Here is a 20000-nt window from a genome sequence, read left to right on the forward strand (position 1 = left end):
CAAATGAAACCCTATTCCCTATGTAGTGCACTACTTTTTGACCAGGGCCCATATAGGGAATAGGGTGCCATTTCAGATGAACTGATAGTGTATAATAATTGATATTTAGCAACAGGCAAGTCACCAGAGCATGATATGGGGGAGGGAGGAAGGGAGGAGAGAAGGGAGGGATGAGGGGGAGGATAGGGGTGAGGGAAGGGGGAGTAATGGAGGAGGGAAGGGAGGAAGGGAGGGAGGGAAGGAATGAAGGAGGGAAGGGCGGGAGGGAGGAAGAAAGGATGAGGGAAGGGAGGGATGAGGGGGGAGGAGAGAGAAGTGCAGACAAGATTCTTAGACGTTATGTGTCTGTTCATTGTATCTTACATCAGAGGTTTGACTTACTGAAACACATGAGGAGTTGAAATGGGGATGATCACAGTGATATAACATTGATCTGTACTGTGTGCTATGGATTAGCATTAAAGGCTAGTAGACAAGGGCCATATCGCTATGGATTAGCATTAGAGGCTAGTAGACAAGGGCCACCTCGCTATGGATTAGCATCAGAGGCTGGTAGACAAGGGCCACCTCGCTATGGATTAGCATCAGAGACTAGTAGACAAGGGCCACCTCGCTATGGATTAGCATCAGAGACTAGTAGACAAGGGCCACATCGCTATGGATTAGCATCAGAGACTAGTAGACAAGGGCCACCTCGCTATGGATTAGCATCAGAGACTAGTAGACAAGGGCCACATCGCTAAGGATTAGCATCAGAGGCTGGTAGACAAGGGCCACCTCGCTATGGATTAGCATCAGAGACTAGTAGACAAGGGCCACCTCGCTATGGATTAGCATCAGAGACAAGTAGACAAGGGCCACCTCGCTATGGATTAGCATTAGAGGCTAATAGACAAGGGCCACCTCGCTATGGATTAGCATTATAGACTAGTAGACAAGGGCCACCTCCCTATGGATTAGCATTAGAGGCTAATAGACAAGGGCCACCTCGCTATGGATTAGCATCAGAGACTAGTAGACAAGGGCCACATCGCTATGGATTAGCATCAGAGACTAGTAGACAAGGGCCACCTCGCTATGGATTAGCATCAGAGACTAGTAGACAAGGGCCACCTCGCTATGGATTAGCATTAGAGACTAGTAGACAAGGGCCACATCGCTATGGATTAGCATCAGAGACTAGTAGACAAGGGCCACCTCGCTATGGATTAGCATTAGAGACTAGTAGGCAAGGGCCACCTCACTATGGATTAGCATCAGAGACTAGTAGACAAGGGCCACCTCGCTATGGATTAGCATCAGAGACTAGTAGACAAGGGCCACCTCACTATGGATTAGCATCAGAGACTAGTAGACAAGGGCCACATCACTATGGATTAGCATCAGAGACTAGTAGACAAGGGCCACCTCGCTATGGATTAGCATTAGAGGCTAATAGACAATGGCCACCTCACTATAGATTAGCATTAGAGACTAGTAGACAAGGGCCACCTCGCTATGGATTAGCATTAGAGACTAGTAGACAAGGGCCAACTCACTATGGATTAGCATCAGAGACAAGTAGACAAGGGCCACCTCGCTATGGATTAGCATTAGAGGCTAATAGACAAGGGCCACCTCACTATAGATTAGCATTAGAGACTAGTAGACAAGGGCCACCTCGCTATGGATTAGCATTAGAGACTAGTAGACAAGGGCCACCTCACTATGGATTAGCATTAGAGACTAGTAGACAAGGGCCACCTCGCTATGGATTAGCATTAGAGGCTACTAGACAAGGGCCACCTCGCTATGGATTAGCCTCAGAGACTAGTAGACAAGGGCCACCTCACTATGGATTAGCATTAGAGACTAGTAGACAAGGGCCACCTTGCAATAGATTAGCATTAGAGGCTAGTAGACAAGGGCCACCTCGCTATGGATTAGCATTAGAGGCTACTAGACAAGGGCCACCTCGCTATGGATTAGCATTAGAGACTAGTAGACAAGGGCCACCTCGTTATGGATTAGCATTAGAGACTAGTAGACAACGGCCACCTCGCTATGGATTAGCATCAGAGACTAGTAGACAAGGGCCACCTCGTTATGGATTAGCATTAGAGGCTAATAGACACGGGCCACCTCGCTATGGATTAGCATCAGAGACTAGTAGACAAGGGCCACCTCGCTATGGATTAGCATTAGAGACTAGTAGACAAGGGCCACCTCGCTATGGATTAGCATTATAGACTAGTAGACAACGGCCACCTCGCTATGGATTAGCATCAGAGACTAGTAGACAAGGGCCACCTCGCTATGGATTAGCATTAGAGGCTAATAGACACGGGCCACCTCACTATGGATTAGCATCAGAGACTAGTAGACAAGGGCCACCTCGCTATGGATTAGCATTAGAGACTAGTAGACAAGGGCCACCTCACTATGGATTAGCATCAGAGACTAGTAGACAACGGCCACCTCACTATGGATTAGCATCAGAGACTAGTAGACAAGGGCCACCTCGCTATGGATTAGCATTATAGACTAGTAGACAACGGCCACCTCGCTATGGATTAGCATCAGAGACTAGTAGACAAGGGCCACATCGCTATGGATTAGCATTAGAGACTAGTAGACAAGGGCCACATCGCTATGGATTAGCATTAGAGACTAGTAGACAAGGGCCACCTCGCTAGTTCTGACAGGACATCTCTGTGTTGTGGTGCATAGTGTATGTAGTACTACATTACCCATAATGCAAGGTGTACCAATACACTCTAGATACTACATGGCTTAGTCGTAGTTTTTAAAGGAAAGTAGTGTTTCCAAAGGAAAATTGACCATGAGGCACTTTGTTATGACATTGATTCACTTCTTCAATTCACCGACCGCTTTTTTTTTTGTATTTTACTGGTATCAAAGTCATTGAGTCTTTGCTGCTTGCTGATGTATCCGTTCAGTTATGTGACAATGGCTGCGTGTCCCTGCAAAACGAATGCATATAATATAAGGAAAACGGTGCGGACGCACACTCAATACTTTATTTAGTAAACACCGGCTTGGCTAGAGACATGAAGGCACCAGTAGAGAGATCTGTAGAGACATAGATCACTAGTCATTATATATATATATATATATATATATATATAATAGTAAATATACTTACAGTATATAAACTTTATATAACAGTATAATTACTGTCCCCCAGACATCTATAACAACTATAAAATACTATATAAGAAAGACTTTAAGGAGAGTTTAAAATCCAGGCCAAGCAAGCAAGCAGGAGGCAAATCATTTCTCTCTTGGGTCATTTATCTTAGTCTCTGTAAATGCTATCAAAATAAAATAGCATGCTAAAATTATATAATAGAAACAAATAAGAAAAGAATATATTATAAATGTCCTGTAGTTGTGGCTTTGCTCTCTTTCGATCTACAGTACACCACTACAGCCTCTAGGTGGCACTAAAACACTCCATGTGGGTTTGTAGAGAGAGGGTTGATATATGCAATTGTTGATGCTGTTGCCCCTTGCATTTGCATCATAAAACATTTCTGATGACAATGATTACGTTGAAGATGATACCACTCATGATGATATAGAACGTAGATCCAATGAAACCAATCAAGGGTGATGGCGGACTAACTGTAGATAGATAGACAGTGGCATTGGGGAGACTTATGGGCATGGCTGGTGAGACCTAGTCGAGAGATGGCTTATAACGGGGATTTGAGGTGCTGTGGACAGGGGGAGTTTCCTAGTCTAGAGGTGGCTTAACGGGGGTTTGGGGTGCTGTGGGCAGGGGGAGTGTCCTAATCTAGAGATGGCTTAACAGGGGTTTGGGGTGCTGTGGGCAGGGGGAGTGTCCTAGTCGAGAGATGACTTAACGGGGGATTTGGGGTGCTGTGGACAGGGGGAGTGTCCTAGTCGAGAGATGGCTTAACGGGGATTTGGGGTGCTGTGGACGGGAGTATCCTAGTCTAGAGATGGCTTAACGGGGGTTTCGGGTGCTGTGGACAGGGGGAGTGTCCAAGTCAAGAAATGGCTTAACGGGGATTTGGGGTGCTGTGGACATGGGAGTGTCCTGTCTTGTTGTTGTCCTAGGCTCTAATGCACGATAGGTTGGAGGAGCTGCCAGTCAAACCAGTCAGGACCACGATAGGTTGGAGGAGCTGCCAGTCAAACCAGTCAGGACCACGATAGGTTGTAGGAGCTGCCAGTCAAACCAGTCAGGACCACGATAGGTTGGAGGAGCCGCCAGTCAAACCAGTCAGGACCACGATAGGTTGTAGGAGCTGCCAGTCAAACCAGTCAGGACCACGATAGGTTGTAGGAGCTGCCAGTCAAACCAGTCAGGACCACGATAGGTTGTAGGAGCCGCCAGTCAAACCAGTCAGGACCACGATAGGTTGGAGGAGCTGCCAGTCAAACCAGTCAGTACCACGATAGGTTGGAGGAGCTGCCAGTCAAACCAGTCAGGACCACGATAGGTTGGAGGAGCTGCCAGTCAAACCCGTCAGGACCACAATAGGTTGGAGGAGCTGCCAGTCAAACCAGTCAGGACCACGATAGGTTGGAGGAGCTGCCAGTCAAACCAGTCAGGACCACAATAGGTTGGAGGAGCTGCCAGTCAAACCTAGGGTTGCAAAATTCTGGTAACTTGCCCAAAAATTCTGGTTGGAGGATCCCTGGAATTATGAGGGAATAAGCAGGAAATCTGGGAATCCTCCAACCAGGATTTCTGCTTTTGGGGAAGTTATCAGAAAGACCACAACACTCCTTCTGTTAATCAGCACCACAGGAACAGTCAGTTGTCCATCTCTTCCTCTCAACTACAGGTCAAGACCTCCTCTCAGCCTGTGTCCCACCAACACCTGAGTCAGTTTCTGCTGGCTGGGTTTAATCCAGGGGCCGGGGCCGGCGTAGGTGGCCCCCCGTGACTGTGTACTTCTCCAGGGGCCCGGGTTGTGGGATGCATGGGTGGCCGGACACCATGACTGGGTGCTTCCTGGGTCCCCTCTCAGTTCTCTGGGTTCTCCCCACCCAGGTGGGGCCCCGGCGGTGGATCCAGAGACACTGGCAGCAGACACACTGACCTGGTCAGAGAAGCTGGCCCCGGAGGCTCCTGAGGCCCCTGACTCTGCATTAGACAGTTCAGCATCTCCATCCTGCAGTGGCATGAGGAAGGAGAAGGGAGCTCGCTCTCTCTCTTTCTCTGGGGGTCTGTCCCTTTTTTCCGGCCCAGAATCCTCCACCACAGGTCCGGCAGCCCTTGTCTTTACCTTCATCTCAGCCTTCCTCTCCCTCTCTTTCTCCCTTTGTCCCTCCCTCTTCCTCCTCCCACCTTCCCTCCCTCCCACCTTCTCCTGTGTTTTACTGGCTGAGTGAGGTATGTGTATGTCCAGCTCCTCTATTTCCTCTCTCCTCTCACTTTGTGTTGTCCTGCTCCTCAACTGTTTTGACCTCTGTTTGACCCTGCTGTGCCTCACCTCCGGCACTGTCTCCACTACCTCCTCTTGTCTGTCTGAGTTCCTTAGTACGTTCTTGGGTGAACTCTGGGTACATTTTCCGTTGTCCTTATCCTCTGACTTCTGACCTCTGTGGCTGATGACCTGACTCTCCTCCTCCTCCTCGTCCTCCTCCTCCTCCTCGTGACAATCCAGGTCTGTGTCAGGAGTACCTCGTCCTCCTCCTCCTCCTCTGCTACTCCTTTCCCCCAGACTACCTCCCTTCCTCTGCCTCCTTCTCTTCTCCCTCTCCCTATGTCCTCCTCCTCTATCCACCCTTCCGCTCTTCGTTGGCAGAGAGCGTGTTTTATCTACTGCAGCCACACCCGGCTCCTCTGGGTAGAGATAGGAGGAGGGGGAGACTGCTCTGGGATCATGGTCTGAGAGAGGAGAGAGAGAAGGAGGGGGGCAAAGAGAGGGAGAGAGATAGAGAAGAGAGGGGGCGAGAGAAAGAGACAGAGGAGGGGGGGGGGGTATAGAGAGAGAGAGACAAAGGAGGGGGGTGCAGAGAGAGAGAGAGAGAGAGGAGGGGGGGTGTAGAGAGAGAGAGAGAGGAGGGGGAGTGTAGAGAGAGAGAGAGACAGAGGAGGGGGGGTGTAGAGAGAGAGAAACAGAGGAGGGGGGTGTAGAGAGAGAGAAAAAGAGGAGCGGGGGTATAGAGAGAGAGAGACAGAGGAAGGGGGGTGTAGAGAGAGAGAGAGAGACAGAGGATGGGGGGGTGTAGAGAGAGAGAGAGAGGAGGGGGAGTGTAGAGAGAGAGAGAGACAGAGGAGGGGGGGTGTAGAGAGAGAGAAACAGAGGAGGGGGGGTGTAGAGAGAGAGAGACAGAGGGGGGGGCGTGTAGAGAGAGAGAGAGAGAGACAGAGGAGGGGGGGTGTAGAGAGAGAGAGAGGAGGGGGGGGTGTAGAGAGAGAGAGAGAGGAGGGGGAGTGTAGAGAGAGAGAGACAAAGGAGGGGGGTGTAGAGAGAGAGAGAAACAGAGGAGGGGGGTATAGAGAGAGAGAGACAGAGGAAGGGGGGTGTAGAGAGAGAGAGAGAGACAGAGGACGGGGGGGTGTAGAGAGAGAGAGAGAGACAGGGAGGTGGGGTGTAGAGAGAGAGAAACAGAGGAGGGGGGGTGTAGAGAGAGAGAGACAGAGAAGGGGGGGTGTAGAGAGAGAGAAACAGAGGAGGGGGGGTAAAGAGAGAGAGAAACAGAGGAGGGGGGTAAAGAGAGAGAGAGACAGAGGAAGGGGGGTGTAGAGAGAGAGAGAGACAGAGGACGGGGGGGGGGGGTGTAGAGAGAGAGAGAGAGAGAGACAGGGAGGGTGTGTGTAGAGAGAGAGAAACAGAGGAGGGGGGTGTAGAGAGAGAGAGACAGAGGAGGGGGGGTGTAGAGAGAGAGAGAGAGAGGGAGGGGGGTATAGAGAGAGAGACAGAGGAGGGGGGGTGTAGAGAGAGAGAGAGAGAGACAGGGAGGGGGGGTATAGAGAGACAGAGAGCAAGACAGAGGAGGGGGGGGTGCCGAGATAGCGAGACAGAGGAGGGGGGAGTGCCGAGAGAGAGAGAGAGACAGAGGAGGGGAGGTGCAGAGAGAGAGACACGGAGGAGGAGGGAGGGGGTGCAGAGAGAGACAGAGGTTAGTGGGAGCTAGAGGGAAAAACACAACATAGAGACAGTTTCCATGTGATGTCACACACTGTGTTTGGAATAATGAAACAACTGTTGACAGTGAGTTGGGATGAAAGGTAACACTTTACAATAAGGGTCCATTTGTAAAGGGTTTATAACGTGTTTGTAATTACGTTATTAACAGTTATTTAATGATTTGTAAATGCTTTTATAAACCATTAATAAATGGCTTATAACAAATTGGTCAAACCAGTGCAATAACCAGTCAGTGCTTGCCAAATAGTGAACTACTATTTACCTACATCTATTAGCCATTTAAAAACGCAGTTACCAATGCTTGCAGTTTATTTTTCTCACTTTTGGGTGTGATGCATTGTTGCTCTGTCCCATTTTTTGACCTCTGCAAGACTCCAACTTCCTGCAGGAAGCTCCTGCACGTCATCTCTAGTCGACACTGTCAGCTACCATTCACCAGCACGATCAGAGACCTTCTCCAATAAATTATTACGTCCCCTTTCTCTGTCTTAGCTAGCCACTTTAGCTAGCGAGTTAGCAGAGCAGTAGATAAAACATATTTTTTATTTCACTTAGCCTAGTTAACTGTTTGTAAAGTATGTTGCCTTTGGTATCTATTTCAGACCTTATGGCATTTTTCAAGGATGAGCATAAGAGCATTAAAAGGGCAGAAGACCACTATAAGTCTGGCCACGTGGAGACGACTACTAGAAGTCTGGCCAGGTGGAGAAGAACACTAGCAGTCTGGCCAGGTGTAGAAGACCACTAGAAGTCTGGCCAGGTGGAGAAGACCACTAGAAGTCTGGCCAGGTGTAGAAGACCACTAGAAGTCTGGCCAGGTGGAGAAGACCACTAGAAGTCTGGCCAGGTGTAGAAGACCACTAGAAGTCTGGCCAGGTGGAGAAGACCACTAGAAGTCTGGCCATGTGGAGAAGAACACTAGAAGTCTGGCCATGTGGAGAAGACCACTAGAAGTCTGGCCATGTGGAGAAGACCACTAGAAGTCTGGCCATGTGGAGAAGAACACTAGAAGTCTGGCCATGTGGAGAAGAACACTAGAAGTCTGGCCATGTGGAGAAGACCACTAGAAGTCTGGCCATGTGGAGAAGACCACTAGAAGTCTGGCCATGTGGAGAAGAACACTAGAAGTCTGGCCATGTGGAGAAGAACACTAGAAGTCTGGCCATGTGGAGAAGAACACTAGAAGTCTGGCCATGTGGAGAAGAACACTAGAAGTCTGGCCATGTGGAGAAGACCACTAGAAGTCTGGCCAGGTGTAGAAGACCACTAGAAGTCTGGCCATGTGGAGAAGAACACTAGAAGTCTGGCCATATGGAGAAGAACACTAGAAGTCTGGCCATGTGGAGAAGAACACTAGAAGTCTGGCCATGTGGAGAAGACCACTAGAAGTCTGGCCATGTGGAGAAGACCACTAGAAGTCTGGCCATGTGGAGAAGACCACTAGAAGTCTGGCCATGTGGAGAAGACCACTAGAAGTCTGGCCATGTGGAGAAGAACACTAGAAGTCTGGCCAGGTGGAGAAGCGCAGCTAGAGTGAGTGGTAACTTACTGGTTTGGTCAGCATGAGGGATACATATTATCCTGTGTCGGTGACTGTAGCTATTAAGTTACGTTTGAGCATCTCAGCAGTACAATGTGTTGTATACAGCTGTCAACATTCTACAAGGAAAGAGTCACTTAATCAATTATATAATCATTAACCATATTACCATGGATACCAGACTTAGATGAGTGATATCTCGGTTCTAGAATGTTGTCATTGATGAGAATGAATGCAAAAATCCATTGACATTCAGAATGTACTTAAGTTAAGACATCCAGCCTGTATTGTAGTTTCAGGACCAGAGACACATCTTGAGAGGCACAGTGTTTGTTTATTTAGACTGGTACATGGATTCACACAGTCTTGATCTATAGGATCCTTCCCGCTAAAATGATTGATTCGTTATCAACGAAAGTTTATGGAAAAGCTTCACTTGTCCTCGTGAAAATTACAGTTCATTAAATATTCTCCAGCTGTAATTTCATAAATTAAATCAAACTATTTATATAGCAGATTTCTTACAGCTAATGCATTTCCAGGTTCAAAGTCATGTGTCACTTAACCTCCTTCCTGTTGACAGGTCTGTATAGGTGACCACTTCCTGTTGACTTGTCTCTATAGGTGACCAGGGGATTCTCTCTACCACATGTAAGACTTAACATCCTTCCTGTTGGCAGGTCTGTATAGGTGACCACTTCCTGTTGGCAGGTCTGTATAGGTGACCACTTCCTGTTGGCAGGTCTCTATTGGTGACCACTTCCTGTTGGCAGGTCTCTATAGGTGACCACTTCCTGTTGACAGGTCTGTATAGGTGACCACTTCCTGTTGACTTGTCTCTATAGGTGACCAGGGGATTCCCTCTACAACATGTAAATGCCCCCATGAAGCTCATCAGTGTAGCCATGCACAATATTGGCCGTACGGATGTGGAATGCAGAGTGGAGGAAGCCAGCCATGCCCAACCAAGTGGAGGATCTTCACCTGGCTGAAGACTACAACCCTCTGTCCCGTGAGCCCACAGAGGAGGATCTTGGTTAAGGAACCGTCTCCAGGGGCAGGTTCAGTGGAATGGCATGTCTCCTTAAACAACTGCTACCCTCCTGGGGCATGCAGGCATCCTCGCTGGCATGACCCGGTCGGTGGAGCAGCAGGTGGCTATATGACAGGCAACAGTTGGACAGCGCACCAACTCCAACTGGCACACCATGAGGAGAGGGATGGTTGACGGTCAGGAATTATGGAGCAGTGGTTAGGGCCAAGCGTGTTATTCCGTCGCTGCTGAAAAAGAGTCCTCAGATCACAGTCGTTGGATGAGGTGTTGTCTGTAAAATGAGGCACAGATAACGAAGAGGCACAGCATCAAGGCATTCAAAATGGCTACAGGGATGGATGTTCAGGAGTCAGGGTTTTGGGTCACGAGATCTGGGAAACCTTGGTGCCTCACCGGGATGGTCTGGTGGGCACCACAGTAGTGATGGTGGTCAAGTGTCTATGGTCTAAAGGGACCTTACCATTGACTATAGTAATGGTAAAATAGACTGGGTTTTGGTCTATTTGCACATCTAAAATCATCCGGAACGCTCAACTAGATGATCAGGGCAGTCTAGGGTACTATTTGCCGAAGAGGTGAAGTATTGCGATGAGCTATGAAACTGTATTTCTGATTCTAATTCTCAAAAAGAAAGTTAAAGACCCTCAGTTGTGAGGTCACTGAGGAGGACCGTTTGGGAGATTGTCTTTAAGGTTGCTGACATGCAGGATCCTGGGCAATGGCCTGCAAACCACGATTTCTACATTCAGGTCCTAAACACATTATCTACTAGCCTAGTCTGAAAAGTACTTGACTGGAGCCAGCTTAGCCCAGTCTGAAAAGTACTAGCCACGAGCTAGCTTAGCCCAGTCTGAAAAGTACTTGACTGGAGCCGGCTTAGCCCAGTCTGAAAAGTACTAGCCTCGAGCTAGCTTAGCCCAGTCTGAAAAGTACTAGCCACGAGCGAGCTTAGCCTAGTCTGAAAAGTACTAGCCTCGAGCTAGCTTAGCCCAGTCTGAAAAGTACTAGCCCCGAGCTAGCTTAGCCCAGTCTGAAAAGTACTAGCCTCGGGCTAGCTTAGCACAGTCTGAAAAGTACTAGCTTCGAGCTAGCTTAGCCTAGTCTGACAAGTACTAGCCTCGGGCTAGCTTAGCCCAGTCTGAAAAGTACTAGCCTCGAGCTAGCTTAGCCCCGTCTGAAAAGTACTAGCCCCGAGCTAGCTTAGCCCAGTCTGAAAAGTACTAGCCTCGGGCTAGCTTAGCCCCGTCTGAAAAGTACTAGCCTCGGGCTAGCTTAGCACAGTCTGAAAAGTACTAGCTTCGAGCTAGCTTAGCCTAGTCTGAAAAGTACTAGCCTCGGGCTAGCTTAGCCCAGTCTAAAAAGTACTAGCCTCGGGCTAGCTTAGCCCATTTCTGCGTTTTGTATGGGAAACATTGAGTCCTTTGTGAGCTACCTAGCTCATTTTAGCTAATGCAGCTAACTAGCCAACCAAGGTGCTGAACTAGCTAGCCCACCATGCAATATTATCAAGCTAGCTAACATTAGTTCACTGTTCGTGTAGTCAGACTTGTTTCTAAATGGTGACATGCTAGCTAACAAACTATCCTTGCCATGGTGCCGGCCTAACGTTAGCTACCAAGTTAAATATCCCTTCCCTGGTAGGCTAACATTAGCTAGCATAACACCACTCACATGAAAAAGTACAAAGTATTGCTTGTCCAGAACTCTGATAACTAGATTTTGAAAATGTTTTACTTCAGAATTCTAAGCTAGGAAGTATAAGTGTTATTCAAACTAGCCAGCTAGTTAAACACACAAAAAAACGATCTAAATCGAAAAACTGAATGTAAAATCTACATGGTTTTGCTAGCTAGCGGATTAGCCTGTTTGTCCCACTGCACGCTACCGTGGATATATTCGACAGTTAAACATGACAAACTGAACACGGTATCTATTAATGTATCATTATATGATCTTGTAGTGGAGCAACATATGAGACGTGAATGACCAACATCTCACTCCAACATAGGAGTTGATTTTCTCTCGCTTCGGCCCAAAAACGGTCGCCATGTTTTCCAAAGTATCACATGACCAATATCTGAGCTTTGATTTAGAGGATTCTTACACATTTCCCATTAGGTGGAGCTGCCGATCAAGATTCCCCAGATAATAAACAGTTGCCAATTTTCAATGTAATATTGCCTCTCAAAACTGCCAATGTATCAAGGCCTTAACTTACTATCTAGCTACTTAGCTAATATACTAGCAACAATTTTGATAACTAGCTAACCTCTTTAATCTGTGGTAGCTGACTATTAGTGTTAGCAAGTAATGTTAAACACTAGTTAGCTATTATTATTATTATTATTATTATTATTATTATTATTATTATTATTATTAGCTAGCAGTGGATATCCATGTCCGGATTAAGAAATCATAGGCCCAGGGGCTTTGTTATCGTCGTGACAATAGCCTATCTAAAAATGAGTTACCGAAACAGTGCTGCTGTTAGCTACAAATGGTCAGTTGTTGAGAAACTATGTTTCTATTGGTTCTATAGACTAATCTGTCTTCTCTTTTCAGCAGTAGACAATTGCTTTCCAAAATTGTACGTATTTCCTGCGATTGTATTTTTGGAAAATCTGCAAAAAGGAAAAAACCGACAGCCACAAGCAACCACAAAAATATAATCTATAGACGGCAGTTCCCATTCAAGTCAGGACCGGCATCCATTGCTAGTGTACCCACGAGTTCACAAGTCCAATGTCTAGGGGAAAGAGGTTAAAAAAAATATCTTATTATGTCTTATCGCCACAAAACTGATTAGCTAGCAATAATCCTGCCCAAAACTGCAGCCTTCCCAGCTGTAGGCCGGTAACTAACAAAATAATGGAACCACTTGAGTAAACAAAGGACACAAAGTATATGTTATGGTGTGGCATGCATTCTCCTGGCTTATGGTTTATGTCCACTTCTATAATCTATAGAATGGCGCATTGAAACTGTTCTGGCAGCTCGTGGCGGGCTCCAGTGGTTGGCTGGTTGGTTAGATACTTTATGTTGGCGCCAACTGGACTATTGATCCTCTGTGGCTACATTATGCTCTCTGGTGCATTGGAAAACATTGATATCGGGCTCCAGTGGTTGGATAAACAAGAATAATACATTTAAAATGAGGACCATCCCTTTCCTGTGGCGGTCCTCATGAGAGTCAGTTTCGGTGGTTTTTTGCGACTGCACTTGAAGAAACTTTCAAAGTTCTTGGACATTTTCCGGATTGACTGACCTTCATGTTTTAAAGTAATGATGGACTTTCGTTTCTCTTTGCTTATTTGAGCTGTTCTTGCCATAATGTGGACTTGGTCTTTTACCAAATAGGGCTATATTCTGTATACCACCCCTAACTTGTCACAACACAACTGATTGGCTCAAACGCATTAAGGAAAGAAATTCCACAAATACATTTTTAACAAAGCACACCTGTTAATTGAAATGCATTCCAGGTAACTACCTCATGAAGCTGGTTGAGAGAATGCCAAGAGTGTGCAAAGCTGTCATCAAGGCAAAGGGTGGCTACTTTGAAGAATCTCAAATATAAAATATATTTTGATTTGTTTAACACTTTTTGTTGGTTACGACATGATTCCATATGTGTTATTTCATAGCTTTGATGTCTTCACTGTTATTCTACAATAAAGAAACAACTTTTTTTAAAACAATAAAGAAAATCCCTTGAACGACTTGGTGAGTCCAAACTCTGACTGTTACTGTTCATTTCATTTGAATCTCTTTGTTTCAACAAGCCTAATCTGTGTTCTGAGTAAAGTAAATCACTCACTGAGATAAACATGGCTGGTGTTTGTACTGAAACAGCTACATTCATAAGGACAGATGCAGGCTGAACAAGTAGGCCTGTTATTGAATTATATTTATATACAGGCGTAGCAACTATAAGACACACATTTATAATGGGGTCATTCATGCTGATGATACATTATAGCTGCGGGCTTTAAGATTTGAAATGGCACTTTTTACTGTTGGATTACATACCACCAGGAGTGGCACATAAATAACTCCGTTCCATAGCTAGGACTCACTGCATGTAAGTCAACTGCAAGAGCAAATAAACCTGGAGATATGAGACACCTCTTGTTCACGTAACCCTGGGCAACAAGGACATGTGGTCCCAACTGTGTGGCTCTGTTGGTAAGAGGGTGGCACTAGCAAAGCCAAGGTTGTGGGTTTAATTCCCGCAGGGATCAGGTACACATACCAGAATGGATAAAATGGTCTGTAAATGGCATATGTCAATGTGCAGACCTCTAGAACACAAAGGGACGTAGAAATAAGAGTTCTAGAACACAAAGGGATGTAGAAATAAGAGTTCTAGAACACAAAGGGACGTAGAAATAAGAGTTCTAGAACACAAAGGGACGTAGAAATAAGAGTTCTAGAACACAAAGGGATGGAGGGATGAAGAGAACCAAAGGAACGAAGAGAATAAACCAAAGAGAATGAAAGACTAACAGGAAGGGATACCAACCGCGTATTCTCTGTTCTGCCGATGACATAGAAACAAGGCTCTCCCTGCTTAGAGTTGGTCATACACAGAGACAGGCTGGAGAGCTCCACTGAGAGGGAGGAGGAGGAGAGGGAAGGAAGGAAGGAAGGAGAGGTAGGAGGAAAGAGAAGGAGAAGTAGATGGAGAGAAGGATAAAAGAGAAAGGTAGAGAGAAATAGAAGGAAAGAGACAGCAAAAGGAAAGACCACAAGTTGGGTCAGGAGAAAGACAAACAGAGAAAGAAGATAACCAAAATGTTCAAAGGTCAAGACAGGAAGTAAGACTCTTAGCAGTGAGAAAGAAGACACTGGTTAGAGGAAATAAATGAAATAAGTGACCCTTTTGAATAGGTCAATAAAGACTTGTTCACACTTCAGGCCTTAATAAAGCTCAAATCAGTTTCATTTTTCAAATCCGTTTTGGAAAAACCACTGTCCAAACAGCAAGTTACAAGTGACCAAATCAGATTTGTGTGTGTTCATTTCGCATGGACTGGTGCCCCGGGTGGGTGAAGGTCAATGGAATGGTCTAAAAATGAGCAAACTCCGCTCACCCGGGGCACCGGGCCATACAAAACAAACTCCACCACTCAGAAGTTACAGTATGTAGAAAGCTAAAGGTGACAACAATGCCTGCCATGGACGTTTCCCAGTTGCTTTGACATGTTCAAAATCATACTGTAAGAACAATTAGAATCCCGGAAAGGATAACATGATCAACATTCAAAACAAGTCATTTCACAGCAGTCATCTAGCTAGCTAGGTAGCTGTTTACCTTTTCTAGCACGTTCCCTAATTTGTTTTGTAAACGATCAACATGCTAGTTAGCTTTTTCCTAGCCACCGTGCTCCTACACCTGCATTGCTTGCTGTTTGGGTGTTTTTGGGCTGGGTTTCTGTACAGCACTTTGAGATATCAGCTGATGTACGAAGGGCTTTATAAATACATTTGATTTGATTTGATTTAGCTACCACATGGTCTTGAATCAGATATTTTAAGCCACATTTCAAACCACCTTCGTAGGATTTATTTGACCTCAAGTGGTTTTTAGGCTGTTATTTGGCACATCTTGTTGCTTGCTAGCTAGCTTTAAACTGGCAATGTGAGCAAGGCTTATCAATCAATAAGAAACAGATCAATCAGACGTATCCTTCCTCCCTGTCTCTTACCATAGTCTGGGACGTATCCTTCAATGTCTCTTACCATAGTCTAGGACGTATCCTTCCTCCCTTCCCTGTCTCTTACCATAGTCTAGGACGTATCCTTCCTCCCTTCCCTGTCTCTTACCATAGTCTGGGACGTATCCTTCAATGTCTCTTACCATAGTCTAGGACGTATCCTTCCTCCCTTCCCTGTCTCTTACCATAGTCTGGGACGTATCCTTCCCTGTCTCTTACCATAGTCTGGGAGGTATCCTTCCTCCCTTCCCTGTCTCTTACCATAGTCTAGGACGTATCCTTCCTCCCTTCCCTGTCTCTTACCATAGTCTGGGACGTATCCTTCCCTGTCTCTTACCATAGTCTGGGAGGTATCCTTCCTCCCTTCCCTGTCTCTTACCATAGTCTGGGAGGTATCCTTCCTCCCTTCCCTGTCTCTTACCATAGTCTAGGATGTATCCTTCCTCCCTTCCCTGTCTCTTACCATAGTCTAGGATGTACCCTTCCTCCCTTCCCTGTCTCTTACCATAGTCTGGGACGTATCCTTCCTCCCTGTCTCTTACCATAGTCTGGGACGTATCCTTCCTCCCTGTCACTTACCATAGTCTGGGACGTATCCTTCCTCCCTGTCTCTTACTATAGTCTGGGACGTATCCTTCCTCCCTGTCTCTTACCATAGTCTGGGACGTATCCGTTTCCTTTCTTCAGTACCAGGTGTATACGATGTCCTCCTCTTCTTATCTGCTCTACGGCCTGGCTGTGGGTCATTCCTGTTGTACTGTCACCATTTATCTCCACCAGCTGGTCACTCACCTACACAACAGCAATACAATACAGGTTACACAAACCACAACAACTACACACACACACTCACACACAGAGACACACACAAACCAGAACAACCACACACACACACACACACGCACGCACGCACGCACGCACGCACGCACGCACACACACACACACACACACACACACACACACACACAAACCACAACAACTACACACACACACACACACAGACACACACAAACCACAACAACTACACACTCACACACAGAGACACACACAAACCACAACAACACTACAGCCTTGCTGTTGTTTACTGATTCAGAGATGTTGGGTTAAAATGTTGGGTTAACTAGGTATCCCTCTTTCCTCTTTCCCTATTGTCTGTTATACTGTCACCATTTAACTGGGTATCCCTCTTTCCCTATTGTCTGTTATACTGTCACCATTTAACTCCACCAGCTACTCACACACAGCTGTCTTGTCTTACCTACACAACGCATACCTTCTGACTGTCACACCTGTATCCTGTGGCTGCGCAAGGCAGACCCTCCCTCCAACAGTCCCCAACACACCCAGCTGACTGTCACACCTGTATCTTGTGGCTGCGCGAGGCAGACCCTTCCTCCAACAGTCCCCAACACACCCAGCTGACTGTCACACCTGTATCCTGTGGCTGCGCGAGGCAGACCCTCCCTCCAACAGTCCCCAACACACCCAGCTGACTGTCACACCTGTATCCTGTGGCTGCGCGAGGCAGACCCTCCCTCCATCAGTCCCCAACACACCCAGCTGACTATCTCACCTGTATCTTGTGGCTGCGTGAGGCAGGTCCTCCCTCCATCAGTCCCAGGACATACAGGCCCATGTTGTACTCACTGCCCCCCCGCAGACTGAAGCCAAAACCTGTAGGACCTCTCTCTAGGTCTACACTATAGTAACGCTGGTCCTGCTGCTAGAAGGAGAGAAAGAGAGAGGGACAGGGAGAGAGAGAGAGAAAGGGAGAGAGAAACAGGGAGAGAGAGAGAGAGAGATGGGGGGGGAGAGAGAGAGAGAGGGAGAGAGAGAGAGAGAGAGAGAGAGAGTGGGGAGAGAGAGAGAGAGAGGGGGGGGAGAGAGAGAGAGAGAGAGAGAGAGAGGGAGAGAGAGAGAGAGCGAGAGAGTAACAGGACAGAAAGATGTCACAATCGCTCCGGGATCGACAGGGCAATTATAAAGACAACAACTTATTAGAGAGGAAATTATCTGATTTAATGTATCATGTATATGATTAAATCAAAATGCACATACAAGCCTCACCTTGGGCCTCCCTCTGTGGCCTTTCCTTGTCCTGCCACCAGCGTCTAACTCCGGGCCTTCTGACATACTAGAGGAGTCTAAGGGAGATAGAAATAGCTAAGGAAGTTAAGAGATGATAGAGCTTACAGTAGAAAACAATTGGCTGGGGAGCAATCTCTAGTGGACAGATATCTGTGCGTCAACCGTAGATGCCGTCGAGAGGGGATGGCTGAGAGTTTTTTTTTTTTTTGTGAGGGTGGAGACTTCGTAAACCGGAACTCTCAATTTCGAACAGCTATAGACCCAGAATTTAATCAATCAGATTTCCAAATTACGCAACATTTTTTGTTCTGGGATAACCCGAGATTAGGTGGGAAGTCTAGGGTACTGTTTCCCTAAAGGAGAAGAAATACTCCCTCTATTGGAATTGCTATGGTGTGAAGTGAGTGACAGATTTGAGCTACCTGTAGCTGAGGTTGTGTTGTGCGTGTGAGCATGGATACATATATAACTAGATATTGGTAGGTATATAACTAGATATTGGTAGGTATATAACTAGATATTGGTATGTATATAACTAGATATTGGTAGGTATATAACTAGATATTGGTATGTATATAACTAGATATAACTAGATATTGGTAGGTATATAACTAGATATTGGTATGTATATAACTAGATATTGGTAGGTATATAACTAGATATTGGTATGTATATAACTAGATATTGGTAGGTATATAACTAGATATTGGTAGGTATATAACTAGATATTGGTATGTATATAACTAGATATTGGTAGGTATATAACTAGATATTGGTATGTATATAACTAGATATTGGTAGGTATATAACTAGATATTGGTAGGTATATAACTAGATATTGGTATGTATATAACTAGATATTGGTAGGTATATAACTAGATATTGGTATGTATATAACTAGATATTGGTAGGTATATAACTAGATATTGGTAGGTATATAACTAGATATTGGTAGGTATATAACTAGATATTGGTAGGTATATAACTAGATATTGGTATGTATATAACTAGATATTGGTAGGTATATAACTAGATATTGGTATGTATATAACTAGATATTGGTATGTATATAACTAGATATTGGTATGTATATAACTAGATATTGGTATGTATATAACTAGATATTGGTATGTATATAACTAGATATTGGTATGTATATAACTAGATATTGGTATGTATATAACTAGATATTGGTATGTATATAACTAGATATTGGTATGTATATAACTAGATATTGGTATGTATATAACTAGATATTGGTATGTATATAACTAGATATTGGTATGTATATAACTAGATATTGGTAGGTATATAACTAGATATTGGTATGTATGTAACTAGATATTGGTATGTATATGACTAGATATTGGTATGTATATAACTAGATATTGGTATGTAAATAACTAGATATACATACTAGATATTGGTATGTATATAACTAGATATTGGTAGGTATATAACTAGATATTGGTATGTATATAACTAGATATTGGTATGTATATAACTAGATATTGGTATGTATATAACTAGATATTGGTATGTATATAACTAGATATTGGTAGGTATATAACTAGATATTGGTATGTATGTAACTAGATATTGGTATGTATATGACTAGATATTGGTATGTATATAACTAGATATTGGTATGTAAATAACTAGATATACATACTAGATATTGGTATGTATATAACTAGATATTGGTAGGTATATAACTAGATATTGGTATGTATATAACTAGATATTGGTATGTAAATAACTAGATATACATACTAGATATTGGTATGTATATAACTAGATATTGGTATGTATATACATATATATATATATATATATACATATATATATATATTTTTTTAAAACATTTATTTAACTAGGCAAGTCAGTTAAGAACAAATTCTTATTTTCAACTGCCTGTTCAGGGGCAGAACGACAGATTTGTACCTTGTCAGCTCGGGGATTCGAACTTGCAACCTTTCGGTTTGCGCTCTAACCACTAGGCTACCCTGTCGCCCTGGCAGTTCTAGCCAATTCTGCATATAACTCAATGGTGTTAGATATAGGTATATATAAAACTCACTGGGGTTAAGTCTTGGTATGATGGTGAGTCTGAGTGTGTTTCCAGCACGTCTCAGTATCTGTGCCAGGTCTCTGTGAGGCAGGGTGACAACGGACCGCCCCTCCACTGCCTCTAGCTGGTCACCCGGCTGGATCTGACCTGACCGGGCCGCAGGGCTGCCCCCACGCACTGTCACAAACCTGTGGGACAGCATGGACGAGGCTGGGGTGGCGAGAGAGAGAGAGAGAGAGAGAGACAGAGACAGAGACAGAGACAGAGACAGAGACAGAGACAGAGACAGAGACATAGGGAGGGAGTGAGAGAGAAAGAGAGAGAGAGAGACATAGGGAGGGAGTGAGATAGAGAAAGAGAGAGAGAGAGGCAGAGAGAGAGAGGGAGGGAGGGA

General features: G+C 45.3%; 1 protein-coding gene across 3 annotated transcripts in view; it reads right to left on the reverse strand.

Moving 5' to 3' along the window:
* LOC110531286 (membrane-associated guanylate kinase, WW and PDZ domain-containing protein 1-like) overlaps positions 1-20000 on the reverse strand; it is a 130255-nt gene that overhangs the window by 2487 nt on the left and 107768 nt on the right. Inside the window, exons 13-17 of one of the 3 annotated variants that reach the window (XM_036989056.1) lie at positions 19616-19816; positions 17515-17591; positions 17021-17170; positions 16101-16239; positions 1-5869 (exon numbers count right to left, since the gene is read on the reverse strand). The exon at positions 1-5869 is cut by the window's left edge and continues 2487 nt beyond it. In XM_036989056.1, the coding sequence (XP_036844951.1) occupies positions 4815-5869; positions 16101-16239; positions 17021-17170; positions 17515-17591; positions 19616-19816 (1622 nt within the window). In that variant the 3' untranslated portion in view covers positions 1-4814. Of the gene's footprint in view, positions 5870-16100; positions 16240-17020; positions 17171-17505; positions 17592-19615; positions 19817-20000 lie in introns of all 3 variants that reach the window. The other 2 variants (XM_036989055.1, XM_036989053.1) reach the window with 2 other exon arrangements.

Source organism: Oncorhynchus mykiss, chromosome 9 (assembly GCF_013265735.2).
Source record: "Oncorhynchus mykiss isolate Arlee chromosome 9, USDA_OmykA_1.1, whole genome shotgun sequence".
NCBI lineage: Eukaryota > Metazoa > Chordata > Actinopteri > Salmoniformes > Salmonidae > Oncorhynchus > Oncorhynchus mykiss.